The 22,724-nt window shown below is 57.9% G+C and overlaps 1 protein-coding gene across 5 annotated transcripts; it reads right to left on the bottom strand.

Moving 5' to 3' along the window:
- Nucleotides 1–22,207, bottom strand: MYO1C (myosin IC). 5 transcript variants are annotated; one of them, XM_081028976.1, is made up of 33 exons: nucleotides 16,453–16,622; nucleotides 15,237–15,363; nucleotides 14,949–15,104; nucleotides 14,718–14,833; nucleotides 13,951–14,149; nucleotides 13,793–13,873; nucleotides 12,279–12,458; nucleotides 12,099–12,197; nucleotides 11,767–11,880; nucleotides 11,612–11,683; nucleotides 11,076–11,195; nucleotides 10,853–10,935; nucleotides 10,520–10,625; nucleotides 10,328–10,408; nucleotides 9,967–10,058; nucleotides 8,204–8,298; nucleotides 8,077–8,123; nucleotides 7,883–7,963; nucleotides 5,662–5,767; nucleotides 5,439–5,556; nucleotides 4,722–4,835; nucleotides 4,570–4,646; nucleotides 4,140–4,208; nucleotides 3,967–4,051; nucleotides 3,708–3,867; nucleotides 3,339–3,422; nucleotides 2,558–2,651; nucleotides 2,409–2,464; nucleotides 2,125–2,260; nucleotides 1,976–2,046; nucleotides 1,786–1,883; nucleotides 1,612–1,711; nucleotides 1–1,224 (listed from the first exon to the last, which is right to left on the bottom strand). In XM_081028976.1, the coding sequence occupies exons 2-33, from the start codon at nucleotides 15,237–15,239 to the stop codon at nucleotides 1,198–1,200; spliced, it is 3,120 nt and encodes a 1,039-aa protein (XP_080885102.1). In that variant the 5' UTR covers nucleotides 15,240–15,363; nucleotides 16,453–16,622; the 3' UTR covers nucleotides 1–1,197. The 5 variants fall into 5 exon arrangements, with proteins under 5 accessions (XP_080885102.1, XP_080885100.1, XP_080885104.1 ...); XM_081028974.1 differs by lacking the exons at nucleotides 15,237–15,363; nucleotides 16,453–16,622 and adding an exon at nucleotides 21,935–22,207; XM_081028978.1 differs by lacking the exons at nucleotides 15,237–15,363; nucleotides 16,453–16,622 and adding an exon at nucleotides 21,440–21,507.
- Between the last annotated feature and the right edge of the window lie 517 nt (nucleotides 22,208–22,724).

The following is a 22,724-nucleotide window of genomic DNA, read 5'->3' as shown; positions in this document are numbered from 1 at the left end:
TGGCAAACACGTATTGCTTTATTTAGTGTTTCTCTGGATTGCAGAAGTGTCAGCAGTGGGCCAAGACCCCTAGGAGGGCAGAGGCAGCTGGGCAGCCCCCAGGCCCTCTGGGGAGGTGCGGGGTGGGGGGAAGCAGCAGAAAGAGGTGATGCCCCTGCAGCTCCTCCCACGGCCAGCCCTTTCCCCAGCTTCCCAGGACAGGGAGGGGGTCAAGGCCCAGGAAAGACCCCATATCCTCGAATTGGAGCCATAGGTATATGGGCAGAATGTTTGTCATCGTAAGGCATGGACTCAGGCAGAAGCGCTCCTCCCACCTGGTGGCCCCCAAGGGTGATTGCTGGTCAGGGAGCCACATGCACCCTTAAGACATGAGCCTGTTTCGTGGGGTCCTCTGACCCTGGAAGAGGCAGTGAGCTGTGCTGAGGATTGGGCTGCAGTCCCGGTTTTGCCCCAACCTTCTGGATGAAGGGCAAGTCCCTTCCCCTCTTTGGACTACTGTCTCCTGCACTGTCCCACCAGGAAGCTGGACTAGATAATCTCTCAGTCTTCCAAATTCTATGTCTGAGACTCCTTCCCCAACTCCAGGAAGCTGTCAGGCTGGGCTGACGATATTGAAAGGGCATTCTTAAGGCAGGAAGAAGGGGGCAGGCAAGGGTGGTCTCAGCCCCCAGGGGTCGGCGTGGGCTGCAAAGGGTACATGTGGGCAGGCAGACAAGGTGCCAAGGGAACAAGGAGGACAGGTGGCCTGGGCAGGGAAGAGGGCACCAGGGCCCAGACCACCCAACCTCTGAGCTACATTCCCTATCCTGCTGGAGTCAGGGAAAACACATCCAGTGTGTCTTGGGATGGGAAATGGCTTTTTTTAAAAAATAGTTTCTTATAAACCATCAAAAAAATCTCAGAGAAAACCTCAGCAAAAGTTCCCTTCTCTCAAATATTTGGCATCGGCAGTGGGGCTGGCAGAGTTGCCTCTGGCCCGGCTTTCCTATTGCTGTGGCCCGGCCTGGCCCGCTCCTGTGGCAGCTCCCTGTCCCCACAACTCCCTCAAGAAGGGGATAAACAGGAGGCAGGAGTTTGCCGGTGGGCTTCGAGGTATCCCTGGGTCCCTATCTGGAAGCTCGAGTCTTTGGTAACTGAGAAGGGGAAGAGAGGATAAGCAAAGCAATGGGAGGAGCGAGAGTCCAGTGGGTGCCTTCATCACCGAGAGTTCAGCCGTGGGGCCACCTGTGGGGGCAAAGGGAGAAGCCCAAGTGGTGAGAAGGAAGCTGACCGAGGTGCGTCGGGCGCTTGTCTTCACGGGTTAGATACATGCAGTAGCAGCTGGTCCTAGAGACTCCGATCCTACTCCCACAGGGCTCTTTGCCCTAGCCAGAGTGGGCCTCTCCTCCCACCCAGCACACCCCAACCCCTCTAGGTCTTCCCCACCTCCCCATGCTGCCATCTTTATGACCCTCTGCATTGTGGGGGCTCCAATGGCTCCTCTCTCCAGAGCCTCAATGGGCAATGGTATGGTACCCACGCAACGCTAAGGAAGTCTTGGTCACCAGAGGCTCCCCCCAGCCTAGGGCCATCCGCAGGGAAGCAGGTGTTGCCTGCCAGGTCCCCACTTACCACAGCCAAGTGCCCGTTCTTGGCCTTGCTGATGAGCAGTTCTGAGCCAGGTGTAAAGTCGATAATGCCGTCCCTGCCAGGGCCGCCTGCAAACGTGATGCTGGAAGGCAGGGGGTGTGTGAGGACGGGCCCCCGTGTGTGCACACGGCCCCTCACTCCCCCTACTTGCCTCACCTGCCCTGGTTGATGTTTATATTATTCACACGGTCGGCACTGAGGGCAGTCTTGGTCAGTGTTTCAATCACGTGGTCACTCTGCAGCACCACATCCCCCTGGGAGACCCAGGCAAGGGGGGGGGTGGTCAGGCTCCACCCCGAGCCAGAGAACCCAGCCCCACCCTGCCTCCCAGGGCCCCAGTGGGTACCTTCTGCTTATTGTCCTCACGCTGCACGTGGAGCACAAAGAGGCTGTCGCTCAGGCTGCTGACAGAGATTCCTGAGGGGGAAGGGCAGAGGTCAGGGATCAAGGGTCAGAGCAGGGGCCCTCCCTGGGTAGCCCTGGGCTCTGGCTCACCGGTCAGGTTGCTGTAATCAATCCTCTGCTTGATTTTGGCATCCTCTACGATGACCACGGCGCTGGGCGTCAGCAGCAGCTGCCGGGAGCGGGGCTTGTAGCCCTTGCGGTCGTATTTCACGACAGGCACTGCATACTGGGGACAGAGGATGGCGTGTGGTTCACGGGCGCTGCTGAGGGGGCTCCAAGGATCACCCCCCACCCTCTGTCCAGGCCCTGAAGCCCCCATCCAGCCTTCAGGCAGCAGAACTGCGCTGGGCTAAGGGCTGCAGGCAGGGTCTCACCTGGATGGGCTCAGTACCCAGCACCTGCAGCACTTTGGGGCTGATCTCGTCTGCACCTGCAACCCAGAGGGGGAGAGGGACCTCAGAGGAGGAGAGAGGGGACTGGGATGGTGATGGGGGCTTCGAGTGACGGAAAGTCAGGGTCTCACCAAGCCGTGTGTTGATGAAGAGCCTAGGGACACTCTGGGGATAATTGTCCTTCTTGCCCTTGAAGATCTCACTGGCCACGGCTTTCTGATGCAGCTGAGGAGCCAAGGGAGGGAGGAGCGTCAGCGGGTGGGGCCCATCACGGTGGGGGTGGCATGCCCGCTTCAGGAGCTGAGACAGCCTCCTTCACCCTCCCTCTGCTCCCAACACCAGGAGGCCGAGCCCGGCCACCAATACTCCCATCAGTGCCTGCTCTACCTTGCCCCTGGCTCCACCAATCAAGGCAGAGGGTTCCCTGGAAGGGTCATGACGGCATTGTTAGGGTCTAGGCTCAATTTTAGGGATAGTTCTCCTCACATCAAGCCCTACAGTCCCCAAGTTTCAGCTTCAACATGGGATCCTGAAGCTGGCCGATTTCTAATACTCAAAACGACTCCAGGTTATCTGAGCTGCATGGGTCCTTTAGCATCACCCAATACTGAGCTGGCAAATACAAGGAACATTGGCTACCAATGTCTGTCTCCCAAACCATGGCAGACACTACCAATCGGTCAGACTGAAGCGACAGCCTTTTCAAGCCAGAGCTCTGGGCAGTCTCACCTGGTCCAGTGGAGTTGGCTCAGACGATGAACCCTATTTCCCCCCTACAATCTACTGCAGCCCCCACTTCGTACACGAAGCCAAGAGGAGCTGGGAGGCATTTGAAGTCACGTGGTAAATCAGGGATAAAGTGCTCCCCTGGCCCCACTGCCTCGTCCCTGCCTGCCTCCTCGCTCTCCATACCTGCTGCTTCCACTCAGGGCTGATACTCCGGCAGTACTTCCACACCATGTTCTTCATGCATAACTCCCGCAGAAGCTCCGAGGCCTATGGGTGCAAGCGAGGTCAGGGCACCTAGACCCGGCTCCCTTGCCTTGGAGGGCACTAGGCATGTACCCACTTCAGGGCTTTGGCCTAACCGACAGACACCCCTTCAACTGGGACAACCCTTCCACTCCCAAATCATTTCTCTCAAAGGAACTCATCCTCCATGGCCCACCCCAGATCCTCTCCCTTGGGGAGCCCTCCTGACGGCTCCTCTGGCCACTTTATTGCGCCCCTCCACTGAGTGCTGTGAAGGTCCCTAAGTCAGTGGGGGTCGGGTCCACAGACCTCACGCAGGGCAGGTGGGGGCGTGGGCCAGGAAGTGTCCAGGACATTCCGAGGCAGCTGCCGCCGCAGGTTGAGCAAAAATGAGGTGCGCACATGGTCCAGGAAGAAGGCATTCTCGGGGCAGCGGGGTGCGTGGCGCAGAATGAAGCCTCGGATGAGCCTGGGGTTGGGGGGCCCAACAGAGATGGGGGTGAGAAGTCTGACAACAGACTCCCACACAGGCCCTGCTCTGCACCCCCTCATGTGCCCCACTGCTCACCGCCGAATGGTCTGTGCCGCCCACTTCCTCTTGGCGGCCTTCCTCCGGCCCAGCGTTCCCCGCCACCATGACTGGATGCAGATGGCTGCAGAGACCACAGACAGCTGACCTCTATCTCCCCACCATGGTGGTCCACCCTGCCCCTCCTGAAGACCCCTGGGCCCCCCCCGAACCTGATCGCTTCACACGGAGGAATTTCTGCCGCCAATGAAAACCCTTCCAGGAGGCCTGGATCTTCGTAGCTGTGGTTGGGAAAGAAAATCAGTTGGCCAGGGCTCAGGGGAACTAGATGGGGGCCTGGCTGTCAGAGCTCACTGAGAGGCATGGAGGAGGGAGTGGTTGAACGCGCTATTGAATGAAAGGACAAATAAGCGAAGGGAGAGTAAATGAAAGTGAGTAGGCGGGAACAAAGGAATGTGGAACCTGCTGAGTTTGTACTCAGAGGCAGGATAGATGGCAGATGCTGGAGCTGGTAAGGAGGTGGTAAGGAGGGTGGCTGAATATGGGTGACGTGGACTTCCTGGAGAGGGGCCCAAATGCAGTGATTTATTTCCTGCCCCCCAGAACAGACCCCACTGGCACAGGAGGGGTGAGGCCTCTCACCCAGGCTCTGCCGCCGGACCTCCAGGGCATCCTCTGTGGCAAACAGGGTCTTGGGGAAGCGGATGAAGATCTTGGTCCTGGGAGGGCAGCGGTGATCAGTCCCTGGTTGCCACCCCCAGGACCCCGAGACCTGAGACATGGGCACCACTCACCTGCCCATCTTGTATTCTTCAGGCTTGTAGCCGAGATGCCTGACCAGCACAGCCACGCCATCCTGGGGCCGTCCTGCCCACGTGGGCCATGTGTCTGGGCACAGCGACTTGTACCTGGGGATGGGAGGAGCAGAAATGCACCTAACTCCCACCCTAGCCAGTGCTCGTCCCTGGGGGCCCAAACCAGCTTTCCGGGGCACCTGCTGGGTGCTCCAACTGCATGGCAGCTCACAGGAAGCCTGGGAGGTCACTCTGTTATGCCCATTTTTAAGACGAGGCAACTGAGGTATTTTCATCTGCCCAAGACCCTGGGGCTGGAAAGTAGCAGAGATGAAATTCATACCTGATGGACTCCCCAGACCCCTAACTCAGAATCTATCTACAAAGCTGCTCTGTCCTTTCTGAGCTGATCTGAGACTGTCTTCCTCATAGGCTTTTACCATCTCCCCTGGCGACAGGTATGTGGATGCCAGCCTCATGGACCTCTCCCCAGGTGCTCCATGAGGGCTGGGCCTGGGGGGGCTGGTGTGCTCTCCACCAAGCTTGACATTAGACCTGCAGTACGTAGGGGCCCCTGGCATGGGTTCCACAGCAGCTCAGAGCCTCAACATCCTGTCTCTGAAATGGGGCCAAAATCCCTGTCCTCCCTCCCAGGATCTAGGAGGCTCCTGCCCTCCTGCCCCCTCTCCCTGGCACTGAGCCAGGCCCTGCCCCCACCTCTGCAGGAAAGCTTCATATTTGCGGCGATATGCAAAGCCGGCTCTTCGTACTCGAAGGTTCTCCATCAGCCCCAGGTACTTCACCTGGTGCCGGATCAGCACCTCATCAAAGCGACCTAGGGGAGGGGTAACAGGGTGGTTAGTGGGCTCGCACTGACGGATGGCCCATTGCTCTTGCCGAGGAGGCCCAGCAGCACAGCCCATGGGCAGGAAGGGCCTACCGGGCTGTTTGGCATCATTGGGCTTGATGCAGCGGATGTAAGCAGGCTCCTTAGACTGCAGGATCTCCACCAGCTGCAGGAGACTCATCTTAAACTGCGTGGCGACCTGGTGAGCCAAGGTGAATGGAAGGTTGACTGGAGTTGGGCTGAGGCTGCTGGTCCCTGGTGCAGCCCCTCCCTGGGGCAAAGCAGCACCAATTCCTACAACTACCTCCCCTTACTTCCTCCCACCACCCTTCTTCACAAAAGAACAGGCCACACCACGCCCACCTGTATGTCCCTCTGGCCGGACTAGAGACCTCAGTTTAGGAACCTCACTGGGGTCTAAAAATCCTGCTCAGGTCCTCACACAACCTCAATCCTACATCTCCCTTTAGCAACCACTCTTTCTCTTTTAAAATTCCAGGGCCACCTTGCCACACCTATATGTTCAACTATAATCCCTGTATACTCCTCTGCAGGACCTTCAGGGATCTCAGGTCTGTGGGAGAAGCAGACGCCTCAGCAAAGACTCGCAATTCATTATGGTTCCATTAATGACGGGTATATGCCTGAGGGTTCCGGGAGCACTACAAGGGGCAACTAATCCAGTCTGTAGGGGTAGGGGCATCAGGAAAGGCCTTCTGGACATGATCCTTCAGCTGAGATTTAAAGGGTATGTAGGAAAGAAAACGAATGAATGAATGAATGAATGAAGGAAGGAAGGAATGATATGTGGGAGAGAGCCAGAAGGAAGAGAGGAGAGAAAGGCATTCCAAGTAGAGGGATGGCCTGAGCAAAGGCTTGATGTACACAAAGAGCTACAAGCAGTGTATAGACACAGGGGCAGAGTAGAAAGAGGATTAGAGAAGCAGCAGACGCAGTATCATGGCAGGACTCCACTGTCACATTAGGGAGACTGAATTTTGTCCTGAGGGAAATAGGGAGTCATAGAGGAATTTAGAGGGAATAACAGGAACAGATTTGCATTTTAGAATATCTTTACAGCAGCGAGGTGGAGGATGGTTAGTGAGAGCAGACGGGGAGCCAGGAGACCAGGGAGGAGGCTGGCTGGCTCAGAAGACAGATGACAAGGATTGTACTGGAGTAGTGGTTATGGGGAAGCGACTGAGAGGAAGGAGCTGAGAAATATTCAGGCAGCAGAAACAGGTAAGGGCCAGTGGTTGTTTGGATGAGGGATGCGGAGAGACTAACGAGTCAGGGACGCTGCCTAGGTTTCTGGCTGGTGGACCTGGGTGGAGGGTGATCCCTGCCCTGAGTGAGGGACAAGAAGAAGCAGGCCTGGGGGACCGGCAATCCAGAGCCCATTATAGACCAGTGGGGTTGGGAGTGCCTTGGAGGATATCACTGGATACGTGAATCGGGGCTTGCGGGAGTGACCTGGGCAGTAGTGGATTCGCAGGTGTCCTCATGGAGGGATACTGACGCCTGCAGATGAGAGTGCTGGGGTGGGGAAAGAGCAGAGGACGGGGTCCCAGGGAGTTATATCCTGGGCCACACACTGCCTCCCTGCCCTCCCTGCCACACGCCTCAGCTGCAGCACTCTGGTCTTTCCCTCCCTATCGCCCTTGCTCTTCCTGGGGCCGTGCTGGCCCTCCTCTTGCCAAGCCCAATAGCCACACTTCTGCCCTCAGCTCACTGGAGTTCTCCCCACATCGGTCACCACTGGCCACACTTGCCTATCCCAGCCTCTCTCCTTGATGATGTCATGCTCCTGTTGACCTTTTGGTCTTTTCTGGACTGCGTGTGTATGGTGGGCCCTCACCTAGACTACAGCGCTCTCCCACTCCTATGGTGTCCTTCCATAGGTCCATGTGACAAGCACCTACTCATTCCCATGTTATCTCAGATGCTTCCTCCTCCAGGAAGCCTTCCCTGACCCTCTCACCTCTTTCACTCCCTCAGGCAGGTTGCTGCTCCCTATTCTAATCCCCAAAAGCATCCTGTACACATTTCTCTGAGAGCACCTATACATTTCTGTATCCTAAATGCCTGCCAATATCCGCTACAAATGTTTGCTGAGGGGATGAATGTATGTAAGCGCCCACACAGATATAGGTGTACACACAGGCGCACAAAGCAGTAGGCACAGATGCACCAGAGGCAGCCTCCCAGACACATGCACGTGCACACAGGCTCACATGCACATGGCCAACCCCCAGGCACATCGTCCACGAGTGCAGGCACACCCACGCCCCCTTGGGTCCCATCGCCTCCACACCGTCTCTGGCCGCTTCTTGTCACTGAGCTCGCTCCGGTCAAAGCACTGGTTCATAATAGGATTCTCCGAGCTGCACATGGTCTGTGAGGGCAGAGCAGGGGGTCAAGGTGGGAGCACAGGGGAAGGCAGGACAGATGCCTGGGTCAAAGATCATTCGAGACCAAAGCTGGGGTCCTACCCCTAGTCCACCTCACCTCCTTCAGGTTCCGGAAGAGAAGGTCATTGTTTTTATCCAGAAATCCTAGGAGGGGAGAGCAGACGTGAGGTGAGGGAGAGCCCCTCTCCCTGCCCACTGTGGAGCCCCAAACCCAGAGTCCTCACCAGTCACACTGTAGGTCACTTCCCCCGCGTAGTGCAGAAGGCGGAACTCCCCGCGGCCCAGAGATTTCCTGGTCTTCTGGTCAGCCAGTTTGTGCCTGGGGTGAGAAGGAGGGGAACCTATAGATTGCTGGCCTGAGCCACGCTCCCTGCTTGCTGAAGAGCCTTTGAGAGAGGCAACAGGCATCCAGTAAACAGCAGGCATGCCCAGGGCCACCCCACAGCCCACTGTGCCACTCAGAGGTGGCCTCTGAGGCTTAGGGAGGTAGATGGCCTTGCCCAGGGTCACACCGTGCCAGGACCGGGACCTGAGCCTCTGCACTGCCAGGGCACGCTGGGTGTAGGGCTACTTTCAGTGCCTGGCTATTGCATGACTGCTCAGCAGGTTGAGCGCTGCCCACTACATTTTAAGAATGGAATCTGCCCCACGAGATTACTGAAGTCTTAAGCATGTTTATACCCTTTAGCCCATTTTCTACTTTCATGAACTAGTCCAAGCAACTAACCAGAGATACAGGAAGAGATTTAAGAGACACAAAGGTGATTGTGGCAGCCTTGTTATCCAGCAGAAAACCCAGAGGCTGGGTGAGAGCAGTGGAGTATCTGTGAGGAAATTTTTCTGTTTGATGATACAGAAAAATATTCAAGATATAAATTATCCTGAGCCTTATACAGTAAGTTCTCGCTTAACCCTGTCAGTAAGTTCTGCGACTCTAAGCGAAACAACGTATAACGACACCAATTTTACCATAGGCTAATTGATATAAACAAGAGTTAAGTTCCTTCAGCATTTCATCAACGTTACAAGGATACGATGTTGAAAGAAATGACATTATGTGAGGAGCTGCTATACACAGTAAGTGCTCAACTATGAAAAAAAAAACATACAGAGAAAAGCAGGAAGGAAATGCCTCAAATTGTTAACAGCAATGACCTCTGGGTGACAGGACTACAAGTGGCTTTTGCACACATTCCAGCTTTTCTCTAATGAGCAACATTATTTCTACAATCGGGAAAAGGGTTTTAATATGCTAGTAAGCAAAAAGGCTTAGGGCTTTCGCATTCGCAGCCCTGAGACCGACTCCCAGCTCTGCAACTTAGATGTGTGATAACCTTGGACAAATGACTTCTGTTTGAGCCTCAGTAAAATGGAGACAGAACCATGAAGACCTCCTTCAGGGGTTGCTTCAGGTTAGAGGAGATGATGGGCACAGAATATGCAGGACAGAGCTGGGGCAGAGGGGTTTGTTTCTTTTCTCCCTCGCCCCACTTTAGGGGATGCCTTAAAGAGCAATTTCTAAATAAGAAAGCTAAAAAATCTTAGCAAGTTTCATTCTCAAAAAAGAATAACACAACTAGACTGAGAAACAACGGCTTGAACTGGAGTTTCGGTGGGTGGCAGAAGAAGGGGAGAAAAAAAAAATGAATGGGGGCCGGCCGGGTGGCGCAGGCGGTTGGAGCTCCATGCTCCTAACTCTGAAGGCTGCCGGTTCGATTCCCACATGGGCCAGTGGGCTCGCAACAACAACAACAACAACAACAAAAAAAAAAAAAAAAAAAAATGAATGAGGAGGAAGCCATGTTCCCAGCTTCTTCCTTTGTGGATGTACCGTGAGCGGCAGCTTTGGTGTTTGTCCTTAACTTAGTACCTCCCCACGTCACCTCCTTGTGGCTGGTGTTTTACGACTGTAGGGGGATCCCAGGCATCCACAGCCTCTGCCCCAAGAGAGTTCTTGCCCCCAAGTGAGCCCTGCAGCTCCACTCACGTCAGGAAATGTGGATGGTGCTTAACTGTGTCCTCCAACTTCTCCAGGAACGTCAGATCCGTGGCCTCCCCAGGGCGCAGACATTCCTCATCCTGGGGGGTGTGGCACAGTAAAGGAGCATTGGGGGAATGGCTGGAGAGCATTCAAGATTTCGGGGCAGCAGGCTGAGAGGCACAGACTCATGGGAAAGGGACAAATCATAGGGACCGCCTACAGACAGCTTCCAGACCCAGCACTTCACCTCACCCTGCATGCACAGCCCTGCTCTGTCCCTTTGTGGACAGGCCAGAAGAGAAAGGGGAAGGAGTGACATCCTCCCACCCAGCCCCCACACGAGGCTTTAGAGGAACACAGGACTCACCAAAATGGAGATTATGCCCTTAAACTTCTCCTCTACCAGATCGCAGATGATCTTGTTGTTGAAATACTGGACGGGCTCCCACTGAAGGGAAAAGGGAAGGAAGGCATCATTACGGGCTCCTGGCGCCTATCCTGGGGGACTGATGCCTGGGCTTCCGGTGGTACACGGGGACACCTGCAGGCCTGCACTCACCGCAATGCCCTCTGCCTCATACTCTTCCTGTTCCGACTTGAGGGTGAGCTCAATGAAGAGCTGCTGCAGCTTTTCATTGCAGTAATTGATGCAGAATTGCTCAAAGCTGTGAGGGAAGCAGAAAAGGCCACAGTAACTCACAGAGGGACACGGGACCAGGAGCAGGAGAGAAACGGGTGAGGCCCCCGAGCAGCTAAGGGAAGAAACACCAAGCAGGACCCAGGGTGGTCGGGGGAGTCATTGGCAGGAAGGAGAGAGGCAAGGGGACAAAGGAGAGGGACCAGGACAGGGTGATGGGAGGAGAGACAGGCAGGGGGAACAGAGGTCACTGACCTGTTGTGCTGAAACACTTCGAAGCCATAAATGTCCAGAAGCCCAAGGACCGTGGTGCTCCGCCAGCTGGGACTCTCAGCATCCTAGGGCCAGTCATTCAACAGGGAGCATGGGTCCCCGTGCCTGCCAGGTCCACCTATTTGCCAGCCCCCAGCTCCTAGCTCCAGGCCTCCTTGGACCGCCCTCCCTGCTGCCCGGGGAGCAGCCTGGGCTATGCCCTTACCTTGGAGGCCAGAGACCTGTTGATCTTCCCAACCAGCCAGGTAAAAGTGCGACTGTACACAGCCTTGGCAAGGGCGTCTCGTGCATATGCAGCCTGTTCCAGGTTCAGTGGGCTCAGCAGCTGCAAATGTGACACGAGACAGGGAGATGAATGCCGAAGACCCTTTCCCAGCCCCATCCCCTTGTACTCAGGCTGAACACCAGGAAAACTATGCCTACTCTGTCCTCCTCGCTGGGATGTGTGTGTGGGGAGGGCATACCGGGAAAGATACAGTGGCCACACCAGAGAGAAGGTGGGTTAGGGACAAGAGGCTTCATTCCTACAAGTGTGAGTCTTGGTTCCAGCCTGACGCCATCATCCTCTTCCTGTGTGACCTTGACCAGCTCCCTGTACCTCTGTGTGCCGCCTGCCTATCTTTCCAACACTGCTGAGAAGACCAACTGAGCAAACCAGGGGAAGCGGCAATAAAGGGAGTGGGGGCTGCCTTGGAACACCTGTAGCCCTCACTGCACCTCCAGGCGAAGGCTTGGCCTCACCTCTTCTCCCTTGGCGATGATCTTCCTGTGTGTCAGGGCTTCCCGCAGTGTTGAACCGTCCACACCAAGGAGCTGTCGAGCGAGGGGAGGCATGGTGAGGGCGCTCCTCCCCTCTCCCGGCGGCTCTGCCTTCGCCCTCTGCTCACCCTGCTCACCCTGGTCAGATACTTGAGCTGGTTCTCGGTGGTGACCTGGGCATTGCTCTCCTCGTCAGCAGCGAAGTGGATGTTGCCCAAGTGCAGGACACTGGCCACGACGCTCAGCAGGTCCTGGGGGACAGGCAGGGGCAAAGGGGGGTCACCAGAGAGGCTGAGAGCTCAACCGGGGCGGGGGGGGGGCAACCGGGGCATGGTCCGATGGAGCAGGGACCAGGAGGTAAAGTGTCTAAGAGGAGAAGGGGGATCGAAGCGGAAATAGGCTGTAAAAGTGGATGGAGATTCTCGGGGTGCGACAGGAGGAAAGAGAGGGTCCCCAGCTGAGGCCTCACCTCTACTTCATCCTCAGTGAAGTCGATGACCGTTAGAGCCTTCCTGACAACCTTCCAGTCACTCTTGTCATTGATGGAGGAGACTTTGGCACACTGGCCCTGGAGGAGGGGCAAAGTTGGGTTACCAGCCCTGTTGCTGTGCTCAGGGGGTGGAACCTGCCCTGCCCGCCAGCTATTCACCTTCACCAGGTACAGGTAGCTCTGGGGGTTACGTTCCAAGCCCAGCCTGCGCAGTGTCTCCTCCTCGCCCCCCTCCAGGAGCTGGTAGAAGATGTGGAAGTTCCTCTCCCCGTGATTCTGGTGGACCACGCGGGACTTCTCCAGGAGGTAACTGAGGATGTGGCCACCCACAGGGGCACCCTGTGGGCAGGGCAGGTTGTGGTTGACTGCTCAGGGGGTCTGGGGAATGGGCCCCTCTCCCCTTCTCTCCCCTGCACTCCTAGGCTCGAATTCCAGCTCTGCCACTAGCTTCATGGGCTCAGGCAAGTCACCCCCCTCTGTCTCAGCTTCTAAATCTAAAAAATAAGGACACTCAACCCTATCTACTTGGCAGCTCCAGTGGGATGTCCAACAAGCATCTCAAACTTGACAAGCCTAAAACTGAACTCCTACCCTCCCCCTCCTCAAACTAGCTCCTCTGCGTGTCTCCATCGTGGTCAACAATTACTTCATCCTTCTAGCTGTTCAGGCCAAGAAGTTTGCAGTCCTCCTGGAAGCCTCTTTTCCTCCCACACCTCACGTCTAATCAGATAGCCAATCCTGCTGCCTTAACCTTCAAAACCTCCAGAATCCCACCACTGCTCACCCCCTCCGCCGCCACCGCTCTGGTCCCAACCACTGTCATCTGTCACCTAGATTATTACATCAGCTTCCTAACTGGTTCCCCTGCTGGGCCTGGTTCTCTGACCATCTATTCTCAACAAAGCAGCCAGAAGAATCTTTTTAAGAGAAAAGTCAGATCATGACACACTTCTGTTCCAAATCCTCCGATGACCCCCTTCCATGCAGAGTTAAAAAAAAAAAAAAACACCAAAAATTTCTTACAAAGACCCTCAGGGGTCTGCACTATTTGGCCTCCTCTCCTATTCTTTGGTCCCTTGCTCTCTTCTCCAGCCACTCTGACCTCCTTCCTTGGACACACCAAATACCCTCCCACCTCAGGGCCTTTGCACTGGCTATTCCCTCTGTCTAGACTCTCTCCCCCAGGTATCTGCACGGCTCACTCCCCTGTCTCCATCAAGCCTTTGCCAAAATGCCACCTCAGAGGCCTACCCTATTTGCCTTATTTAAAATAGCAACTGTTGGGTGGCTGGTTGGCTCAGTTGGTTAGAGCATGGTGCTGGTAGCACCAAGGTTGCCAGTTTGATTCCGGCATGGGCCACTGTGAGCTGCGCCCTCCTTAAAAAAAAAAAAAAAAAAAAAAAAAAAAAGAAATAGCAACTGCCCCCATCCCTTATCTCGGTTTATTTTTTGCCATGTCACTTGTCACCTACATTACATTTTTCTGTTTATTGTCTACCTCCCATAAAGGCAGGATTTTTGTCTCTTTTGTTTCTCTGCTATAGCACGAGCACCAGGAATAGTACCTGGCATACAGCAGGTGCTCAGGAAACATTTGCTGGTGTAAAGGACCCGGCTGGTGGACATCTACAGAATGGGAATCTCACCCCCCGCCCTGACACCCCCACAGGTACCTTGAAGTCAAACTGCACGTCCATGTACTTCCCAAACCTGCTGGAGTTATCGTTCCGGAGGGTCTTGGCATTTCCGAAGGCCTAGGAGCGAATGGGGTATGAGGGGTGCAGGACTTCTCTCCCTGCCCCTTTCTCTTCAGATGCTGCTGGTCCCTCACCTCCAGCACAGGGTTGCTCTGCAGCAGCCGGTCACGCACAGCACCCCCCCGCTCGGGGGCTGGGCAGGTCTCCGCATAGAACTGCAGCAGCCTCTTGGTGGCCTCCGTCTTGCCTGCCCCGCTCTCTCCAGAGATCATCACCGCCTGGTCCCGGCGCTCCGTGCGTAGGGCCCGGTACACAGTGTCAGCGACCGCGAACCTGGAGCAGAGGCTTGTTAGGAGCTCAGAGGTGGGGGGCCGAGCGGCCGCAGGTGGTGGGAATCCCACAGGTAGGGCTAGGGGGCCACTCCCATATCTGGCTGGAGTTCTCTTGTGGGTGGGAGCCACACGGACCCTCAAGGATGTGGACTGGGGGACCAGCAAGGGTGTGGGTGAAGGGAGGTTTTCCACAGTTGAGGACAGGGTCACTTTCAGATGGAGGATGGAGGGGATCACTCACGAGTGGGGGTGTTGCACGTCATTCAGGTAGAGGTGGGGGTCGCTCATAGGTAGGGCTGGGAGGTCCCTCAGAGGAAAGGGTCAGAGATTGGGGGCCAGGCCAGGTGGAGTTGGGGGAATAAGACATGAGTGAGAGTTGGAGACAGGGCTGGGGAGGTCCCACCCAGATGGAGCTGAGCGATTCATCTCGGATGGAAGGGGGGGGTCACCCCAGAGTGAGAAATCATGGGATTCCTCACAGATCACGTGAACAGTGGTTCATCGAAAGCGGGAGGTCAGGGATCATTTCGAACGGGGTCATCTCAGATGGCGATGGGGGGGTCACTCACAGGTGTGGTGGCACCTCGTAGAAGCTGATGCCATGGTAACGCTCCATGTGCTGTCGAGTATAGATCTGGAGGTCTCGGTAGGGGTTGACAGAGACCAGGACCGGGCCAATGTAGGTCTGGAGACCAGAGGAGGAGGGTCAGAATTTTCTCCCAGAGGCCCCTGATCCCTTTTTCCTCAGCCCTGCCGCTGTGCTCCCCAGCACCCCCACTGGCTTCCCACGTGGGCCTCACGTAAATGAGGTTCTCCCGGAACCGTCGCCGCAGGTTTTCAATGAAGGCTGCCTCACTGGTGAAGTTCTCCAGCAGCACAAAATCCTGCACCCCTACTCGGTCACGGGCAGTCAGTGCACTCTCCATGGTTACCCGCACCCCGTCACTGCCCAGGGCCTGTTGGGAATGGGCCACAGGAGTGGATCAGGGCCAGCAGGGTAAGGTAGGGCCACTCCTCCCCCTCCACACAGCCTGTGGGACCGAGGGGGCAGATGGATACAGGACCCAGGACACATCCCAGAGACAGACCATGCTGGGTACACCGGGCTTGGGTCACAGGCAGATGGCACATGGGACACTGAGAACACTGGTCACACAGAACCGAGCCCACATTAGGCACATGGGATCTGGACACGGGCACTGGAGCACAGAGGACCTAGAGGACATGGGAGCAAGGCCACTGAAGCCAGGGAGGTGCTAGTTCTGTGTAGAGAAAGGGGAGTCATGAGAAGGAACTCCTGAAATAATAGAAAGCAAGCTCTGTTGACCTTGGAAAAATCCCCTCCTCTCAGGGTTGCTTCCACCTTAAGGAGGAGGAGTTGAGTTAGACCAGGTGACTTCAGGTCTCTTAGCTCTGAGCCACGTGTGACAGGTGTTTTGGAGGACAAATGGCTCAGAGTGAATTCTGCGGGCAGGGTGGGGCCGTCTCTCCCACCCTCACCCACCAAAATCTCCAGGGAAAGATGTCTAGGGAGCAAGCAAGAGGCTACCCCCAGGCCATAGCAGAGGGATCTCCCAGAGGGCCTCCCATCCAGCAGCTGGACTCAACACCCACCCCAGAAAGGGGGCCTCCCTCCTACAGCTGGGCCACGCCCTCCCCATCAGCTGCCAGCTTCCCCAGACACCCTCCTCCACTGAGAGTCCTGAGAGGCCTCAAGGGGGTGGGGGTTTTACCACGGAAAGCCCAGCTACCTCTGGGGCTCACCAGAGGGTGTGGGAGGACAGTCTTAACAAGGCCCTCACCCCACCCCATACTCTTCAAAAAGGGTCTGGGGGGTTCTAGGAAATTGACACCAAGAGTGTCCATGGTCAGAGAAGAGCAAGCTGGCGGTGGTAGAAGGGAGGTGTAGTTTCCCAAAGAGGCCACCAGATCTTCTCCACAGACCACCCAGATCTCCGGCTCGGGGCACCCCTCTCTGACCAGGGGCCTGCCTTTTCCTTACTACCCATCCCGCCCCCCGACCTGCCCTGAAGCTGCTGGCAAATCTGGCCAAAGCTCCCGCCCCCTAAGCCCACTGGGTGATGGGTCTCGGAGCTCTTAGCCTCCCCCGCGAGCTACTTGACGGGCCCCAGGTCCTGGAGCCCCGCGCGGCCCTCCCTGCCTCGGCCTCCTCCCGCTGCAACTTTCTGGGACGTTTATCCACCCGAAATTCCTGGGCCGCGCCCGCTTCCTGGCGGGGCCGAGGCGGCTCAGAGAGGCAGGGAGGGACTCCCGGGACCCCCGCCCTGCCCCCACCCCGCTCACCGACGCCCGGTAGCGCATCCTGCCGGGCCGGCCTGGCGCCCCGCTCCGCTGCCGGTGCTCTCCGCCCGTGGCTCCGCGGCCGCGGCGTCAGGGAGGGAGGGGCCGGCCCGCCCCCCGCACCGCCCCCTCTGCGAGCCTCCGAAGCGCGGGACTCCCCCACCACCCCTGTCTCCCTTAGGGCTCGGACTCCCGGGTCCCTCTCCAGTTGGGGGGGGTGGGGTAGTAACTAAGGGTGATCTCGGGGCGGGGGCGTGGATGGGGTGGGGGCGGGGCTCCCCGCCCGGCAGGGGCTCCGCCTGAGTCAGGTTTTCCAGGAGAAACGTCGTTGGTTCCAGGGTGGGGCCCGGAACTCGCGCGGCCGCCGCGTCTACACTGATCCGGAACTCACTTCCGGGCTTGTGTCTACACTACGCACCAGGCTAGGCGTAGAACAGGGGCTAAGGCCCTTGGGTTGCGGAGGAAGCAGGATTTCCCTCCCCCTGCTCCCAACTTTGAGTCCCGGCAAAGTTAAAAATAGCACGAAATGTCCAAATACGGCCGGCGCGCCCAGGCAGGCGGAGCCTCAGTGCGGGACACTGTCCACCCCCATACCCTGTCTGGGGTGGGCCCCGCGTCTTCAAGCCCCAAGAAAATCTCATTAGGTTCCCGAGTCAGCACAGAGCGCACGCCCCAGGCACAGTGACAGCCACAGGGCGACCTTATTGGGCACCGTGTGTGCCAGACCCCTATGGGGGTCTGTTTCCCATCTGGGAAACACGTCCGACTTCCAGCATCTGGGACCATACCCTTCTCCGCTGTCCTGGACACCCCAACTAGGACTTCTGTGCCCTAGGGTTTCCTCACTGCTCTCCTTCCTCTGGAGGGGGCCTCCCTCTCTGGTCCCTCTGGATCCCTCCAAACCTTCTGCCCAGGACACCCTCCCTCTTCCAAACCAGCCCCCAGCAGCCCCATCCTCGCTGGGCTCTGGGAAGGCACCAGCCTGAGGGGTGAACTCTAGCTCCCATCCCACCGCTGGTGGAGTGGTGATGGCAAGTGCTTGCGAAAGGCTGGGGTATTTCTTAACAAGCTGTATGACTGTGAGCAAGTCACTTAACTTCTCGGACCCTCTTGTTTATTCTTAAAATGAAGCTAATACCTGTCAAAAAGGGTTATTGAGAGAACTAAGATACAGCGCTAAGGCATCTCCCACGCCCTTAGTAAACACCACTTCCTTCTCTCGGTCAGACATTCGCGCTTGGGGCAGACCTACTACGAGCCAGGCCCTAGGCCAGACTTCTTATCCAGTGGGAAAAGGCCCTCCGGTGCGCATGCCAGTTACAAAAAGCTCTCAAGAGCTTCCCCTGCCACCCATTTGACAGATAAGAAACCTGGGGCGCAGTACGGGGGACACTGACTTGTCCTAGGGGAAAGAAGGCAGACCTGGGATCCAAAGCCCCAGCACACCCCACCCTCGGTTCCGGGATCCCCCGGGAGGGGTTGAGGCTGTGGCAGGTGCGGGCTGCAGCCTCGTGGGAAAGGCTCATTACCTCGAGAACAGCTCGGCCGGAACCGCGACCCGGGGGACCCCGCGGGGCGGGCGCCAGCTGGGAGGTATGGGGCCCTCTGGAGGGGGCGAGGGGACTGGGTGCCACCGCGCACAGCTGGGAGATGGTTGGGAGCAGAGGGCACACCATCAACACAGGCGAGCTCGGGGCGGGAGGGGGCGCCCTCCGCCGTGCCCCCAGGTTTAAACTCCGGAGGGAGCGGGAGGGCGGAAGGGACTCAGCGTCCAGCCCACTCAGGGTGGGGAGTGCCTTAAAGGACTGGGGGGAGGGAGGTCGAGTGAGCCCCACCAGGCGCGCGGCTCCCTGCGGTAAGCGGGTACTGGGCTCCGGGACCTGAGGGGAGGAGCCGGAAAGCGGGCGGAGCCTCGCGGCTGCAGTGCCCGTCCCGCCAGCTGCCGCGTCAGGAGCCTGGAATGAGGGGAATCCGCTTGCGGAGGGGTCCGGCGGCCACCCCCCGCCACCGCGAGCCGCGCCGCCGCATTCCCTGGATGCCCTCCGGCGCCCCCGCAGCCGCCGCCCCACAGCGGAAGGAGGGGGCGTCTATGCTGTGGGGCGGGCCTCAGGGCCAGCCCCAGCCCCAGCTCCGGCTCCAGCCTCGGGCAGCCCCCACCGCCCCGCCTCCCTGGACCGAAGCGCCAGCCCGGGAAAGGGGATAGGGAGGCGGGGAACCGAGGGTGAGAGACACCGCGACGCAGGCTGCAGCGCCAGGCGCTTCCTGCGTTCTGAGAGCGGTCTTGCCGAACTCCTTTTAACGCTTCCAGGCAAGCCATGGGTTTGTATTGTACCCCCATTATACACACGGGGAAACTGAGGCTGCGCAGGTGAATGCCTTGTTTAAGATCTCAGGACTAGTAAAAGGAGGGGCTGGGACTGGAACCGGGAACTCGAGCACTCAATACTCCTGCAGGGCTGTCCTGAGGGAGCGATGCCGACCTAGGGCTGGTGGATTTCCAAGCTTCTCTGAAAGGGTTAACAGCTATCCTGCCAGCCTGTGACCTTCCTCAGTGACCCCGTGACTGCAATGCCCAGTATACCCTATGGGTGTTGTGTGACATTGACAAGTAGGCCTCAGGAGTAGCAGATAAGGATCCTGGGCCATGGCCTTTGGGTCCCCAGCATGGCCCTGGACCCTAGGGGCTGGCTGGCTGTGTAGCCATGGCCCCTGAGTTGGGGATGGGGCAGTCCCAGTAGACCTGAGTCATCCATTTACTTAGTGTGGGCCAGGTGCCCCCAAGTCTGACCTCTGGAGGAGTGGAGAGGACAAAGGGCAGCCTTAAATGTTCCCTCAGCCCAGGGCCTCGTGAGTCTGGAAAGGGTGTTCTAAGGATCCCCAGATCACTGCTATAAGTTGATCTTTACTGAGACAGCCACATGGCCTATTAGGGCAGTGGAAAAAACCATAGCCTATCTCACCCTCAGTGCAGTGCTGGGAACAGAACAGGTGCTCAATTTATATTTATCAAACATATCTTAGGTCTTGGCCCAGGCTGCCCCTCCAAGGACTGTTCCAAACCCAAGGGAACTGTTGTGAGGGGGGATGGGGCTCTATCTAATTGCTCACAGGGCTCCATTCAAGGGCTGTACAATCTAGGTCCAGAACCGTGGGTATTTGGCCTGCCAGACACCTCTGCCTGGTGGTCCAGCAGAGCTAAACAGAACACCTTGCTCCCTAACCTACTCTCCTTGTTCAACATCCTGTATGTAGAGGGAAGGGAGACACCTCCAGCTAGTTATTACCACCTGGTATCAAAAGGCCCTTCTCCCTCCACTCCTCACATCAAGGAGTCACTACCTGCTAAAACCTCCCCTGTGCTCCTCCATCACTGTTCTGCTCCTGGACCAGGCAGCAACCTCTAAATTGGCCTCCCTGCCTTCCTCCTTTTAATCCATTTTCCCACGGCAGCCTGTGGTATTTACAAATACAATCCGATCAATTAACATCTCATGTTAATAGAGAGAAGGTTTAGAGGGCACCAGTCCATGTGCCAAGCCTGTATTTCACACCCAATGCTTCTTACCAGGCCACGGTATAGGGACTCCAGCGCCCCCCTCTGTCCTCAGTTTACCCCACTGCTCCTACGTTCCTGTGTGACCACAGGGGTGCCCCTTTCCAGTCCTTCTCTCCCTATGTCTGCCTCACCACTACACACAGCCAGGATGAGCTGCTCCAGCCCCTGCCACTAGCCACATGTGGCTATGCCTCTTGCTTCTGCACCTGCAGCTTCCTTCCCCCTGTGCACACTTCCCCTCCCCAAATGACTGACTCTTAGTCATCCTTGAAGACTCAGCTCAGGTATCACCTCCTCCAGAACCCCTTCCTGACTACCCCCAACACTCTGGCCCCTCTTTATCGAATTACGCTCTAATCGCTGGTTTCCTGGTCAGTCTCTTCCAGAAGACTGCTTCTGCCTGGGACATACACCCAGCTTGACACAGTGGGGGCTCAATAACCCCTCGTGGACGCCTGCGTTAATGAATGAATCACTGAGCCAGCAGGGAGAGCAGGAGGCCAGAGCATGCCGGCAGATGAATAAGGCCGTGGGGCCAGCCATTCATTCTCCCATTCATCTCAAAGCCCCCCATCCGCCACAGTCCAGGCGTGCGGGGGTCCGGGGGGCGGGGAACGGGAAGGGGCGGGGCTCGGGAGGCTTCTCCGGAACCCAGAAGCAGAGTCCGAGCCCGGCCAAAGGGCGCGCTGGGTGCCTGGGTCCCGGAACCCCAGCCTCTCCTTGCCGTCCTCACGTTACCCGCAAGTAATCCAAGTCTCCACCAGGCCGAGCCCTGGCGTCATCGGGTCCTGGGACCCGGCACCGCCCGGGCCAAGCCGACCCTCAGCCCCAGCGATCCCCAGGCCCACGACCCCCGCCTCCCGCGCGGTAGCTCTGGGCCTGGCTCGGCGCCCAGCCGCCTGCCCTTTCCCCCATCCCGCGCGCCAACAGAGGCCTCCCGGGGCCACGCGTCTGCTGCCCGCCCCGCGCCCGCGCCCAGCGTACCCACCGGCTCGGCTCTTTGGGTGCGCGGGCGGGGGCCAGGCTGGGCGGCGTGGCCGGCTCTGGAGTCCGCGGCCCGGGCACGCTCTCCCCGCCCAGGGCCCGCCCGGGGCCGGGCCGCTGCCTGTCGTCATCCCAGGCTGGGCCCAGACCCCGGCGCGCGCGCGCACCCTCCCGCCCCGCCCCACCCCGCGCCGGCGGGTCCTGGCCCTGGCCCTGGCCCTGGCCCTGGCCCCCGGCCGCGGCCGCGGAGACTTGGTACTACACTCGGCAACCAGCTCCCGGGAAAAGGCGCGTCACAGTCTCTATCTCTCTCTGTCACACACACACCGGCTTCCAGGGAAGACCCAGCCCACTCGCTGCAGCGCAGGGTGGGTGGGTGGGTGAGTGCGTCTGATAAGGCTCCTCCTCATCCTAGGGCCCCTTAGCATCCTAGCGCAAAGCCGACCCTACCCTGCGTGCCGGGCCAGGTCGGTGGTTCCGCGTTTGGGACTACCTCTCGCGCGTCATCTCTGTCCAGTGCACACCACTGCTTTGAGCTGGCCAGTCCCAGTTCTTTGGCAAGGGGGAGACATTAACCAAGCCTGTATTCTGCGCCTGGAGCTTTACCTGCACAAGTCCTTTGACCTGAGAGCATCCCAGTCACCTAGATGTTGTTATGCCCAGTTCATAGCCCAGCCTAATGAGGAGCAGGGAGCAGAAGAAGGGGTTCAAACCCAGATTCCCCACTTCGAAAAACCCTGCTTCTAGTGGTGCTTAATAGTGGCGCTTAAAACCTTACCCCTCCCTCCCATTTACCCGTTTTGTCCAGTCTGTTCCTGTCCCACCGACGATCTGAAGCCCTCCCCACTGCTCACCTCTTTCCCAACTGGTTTGCTTGAGAGATGGCTGCTGGGCCCTGGCCACACACTGCCACCCTTCCTCCCAGCCCAGAACATCCCAGCTTACAAGCTTGCAGGGCCTGTGGGGATGAACCACACGGATGATCTCCCCGGTGGGGATCAGCTCCACTTGCAGTGCCATTCCGCCTGTGTATAGCCAGCGTGCTGAGCACAGGGGCCTCTGAGCAAAGGCCTGCCTGCCTGCCCACTGGCTTTGGCTGCTCCTGGAACCAGGAATTTAGTCTCACGCTGGGATGGTCACTTGGTTCAGCTTCAATTCTAGCCCCAGGGGATGTGTCTGGTCCAGCTCCTCAGGACACAGCTGGAGCAACCCAGGTCTGATTGGGAGGCCTCTTGGCCCAGCCTGTTGAGGCAGGAAGAGGAGGGGCTGAGGGATGGAGGAAATGCCTGTTGTCCCAGGTAACCAGAGCAGCTGATGCAGCCACCAGTGGGGGACCCTGGGCTCCAGGTCAAAGGATAGGAGGCCTCTCCCTCTGCCTACCGACTGGTGTCAGCTGGAGAGCAGGGTGATAACTCCCCAAACCAAAATGCATATCCTGTCCTAAACCAAGAGGATCCATCAGTAGGCCCTGCCCCTCCTGCAAGACCCTCTGAGTTTGCCTGTCTTCCACAGCAGCAGGTGAGCCCCTTGAGTGTGAAAGGTCAGGGCTGCTGGGGCTGGCCTTGTTGGGCAGAGGGGGTTAACTGGAAAGGCAGATGGGCCTGTGAGGAGCCCAGTCCCACCCTCCTCTGGAGCCTCAAACTCTTGTCTTGGGAGGTTGGTTCCTGGGTTCCTTGGCTGTGGGCAGCCTTAGCCCTGTTCAATCCTTACTTTTCCATTAGCACCCTCAGGTGCT

This window comes from Rhinolophus hipposideros (assembly GCF_964194185.1).
Source record: "Rhinolophus hipposideros genome assembly, chromosome: 20".
NCBI classification, from domain to species: Eukaryota; Metazoa; Chordata; class Mammalia; order Chiroptera; family Rhinolophidae; genus Rhinolophus; species Rhinolophus hipposideros.
This window is presented reverse-complemented; position numbering and strand designations above follow the sequence as displayed.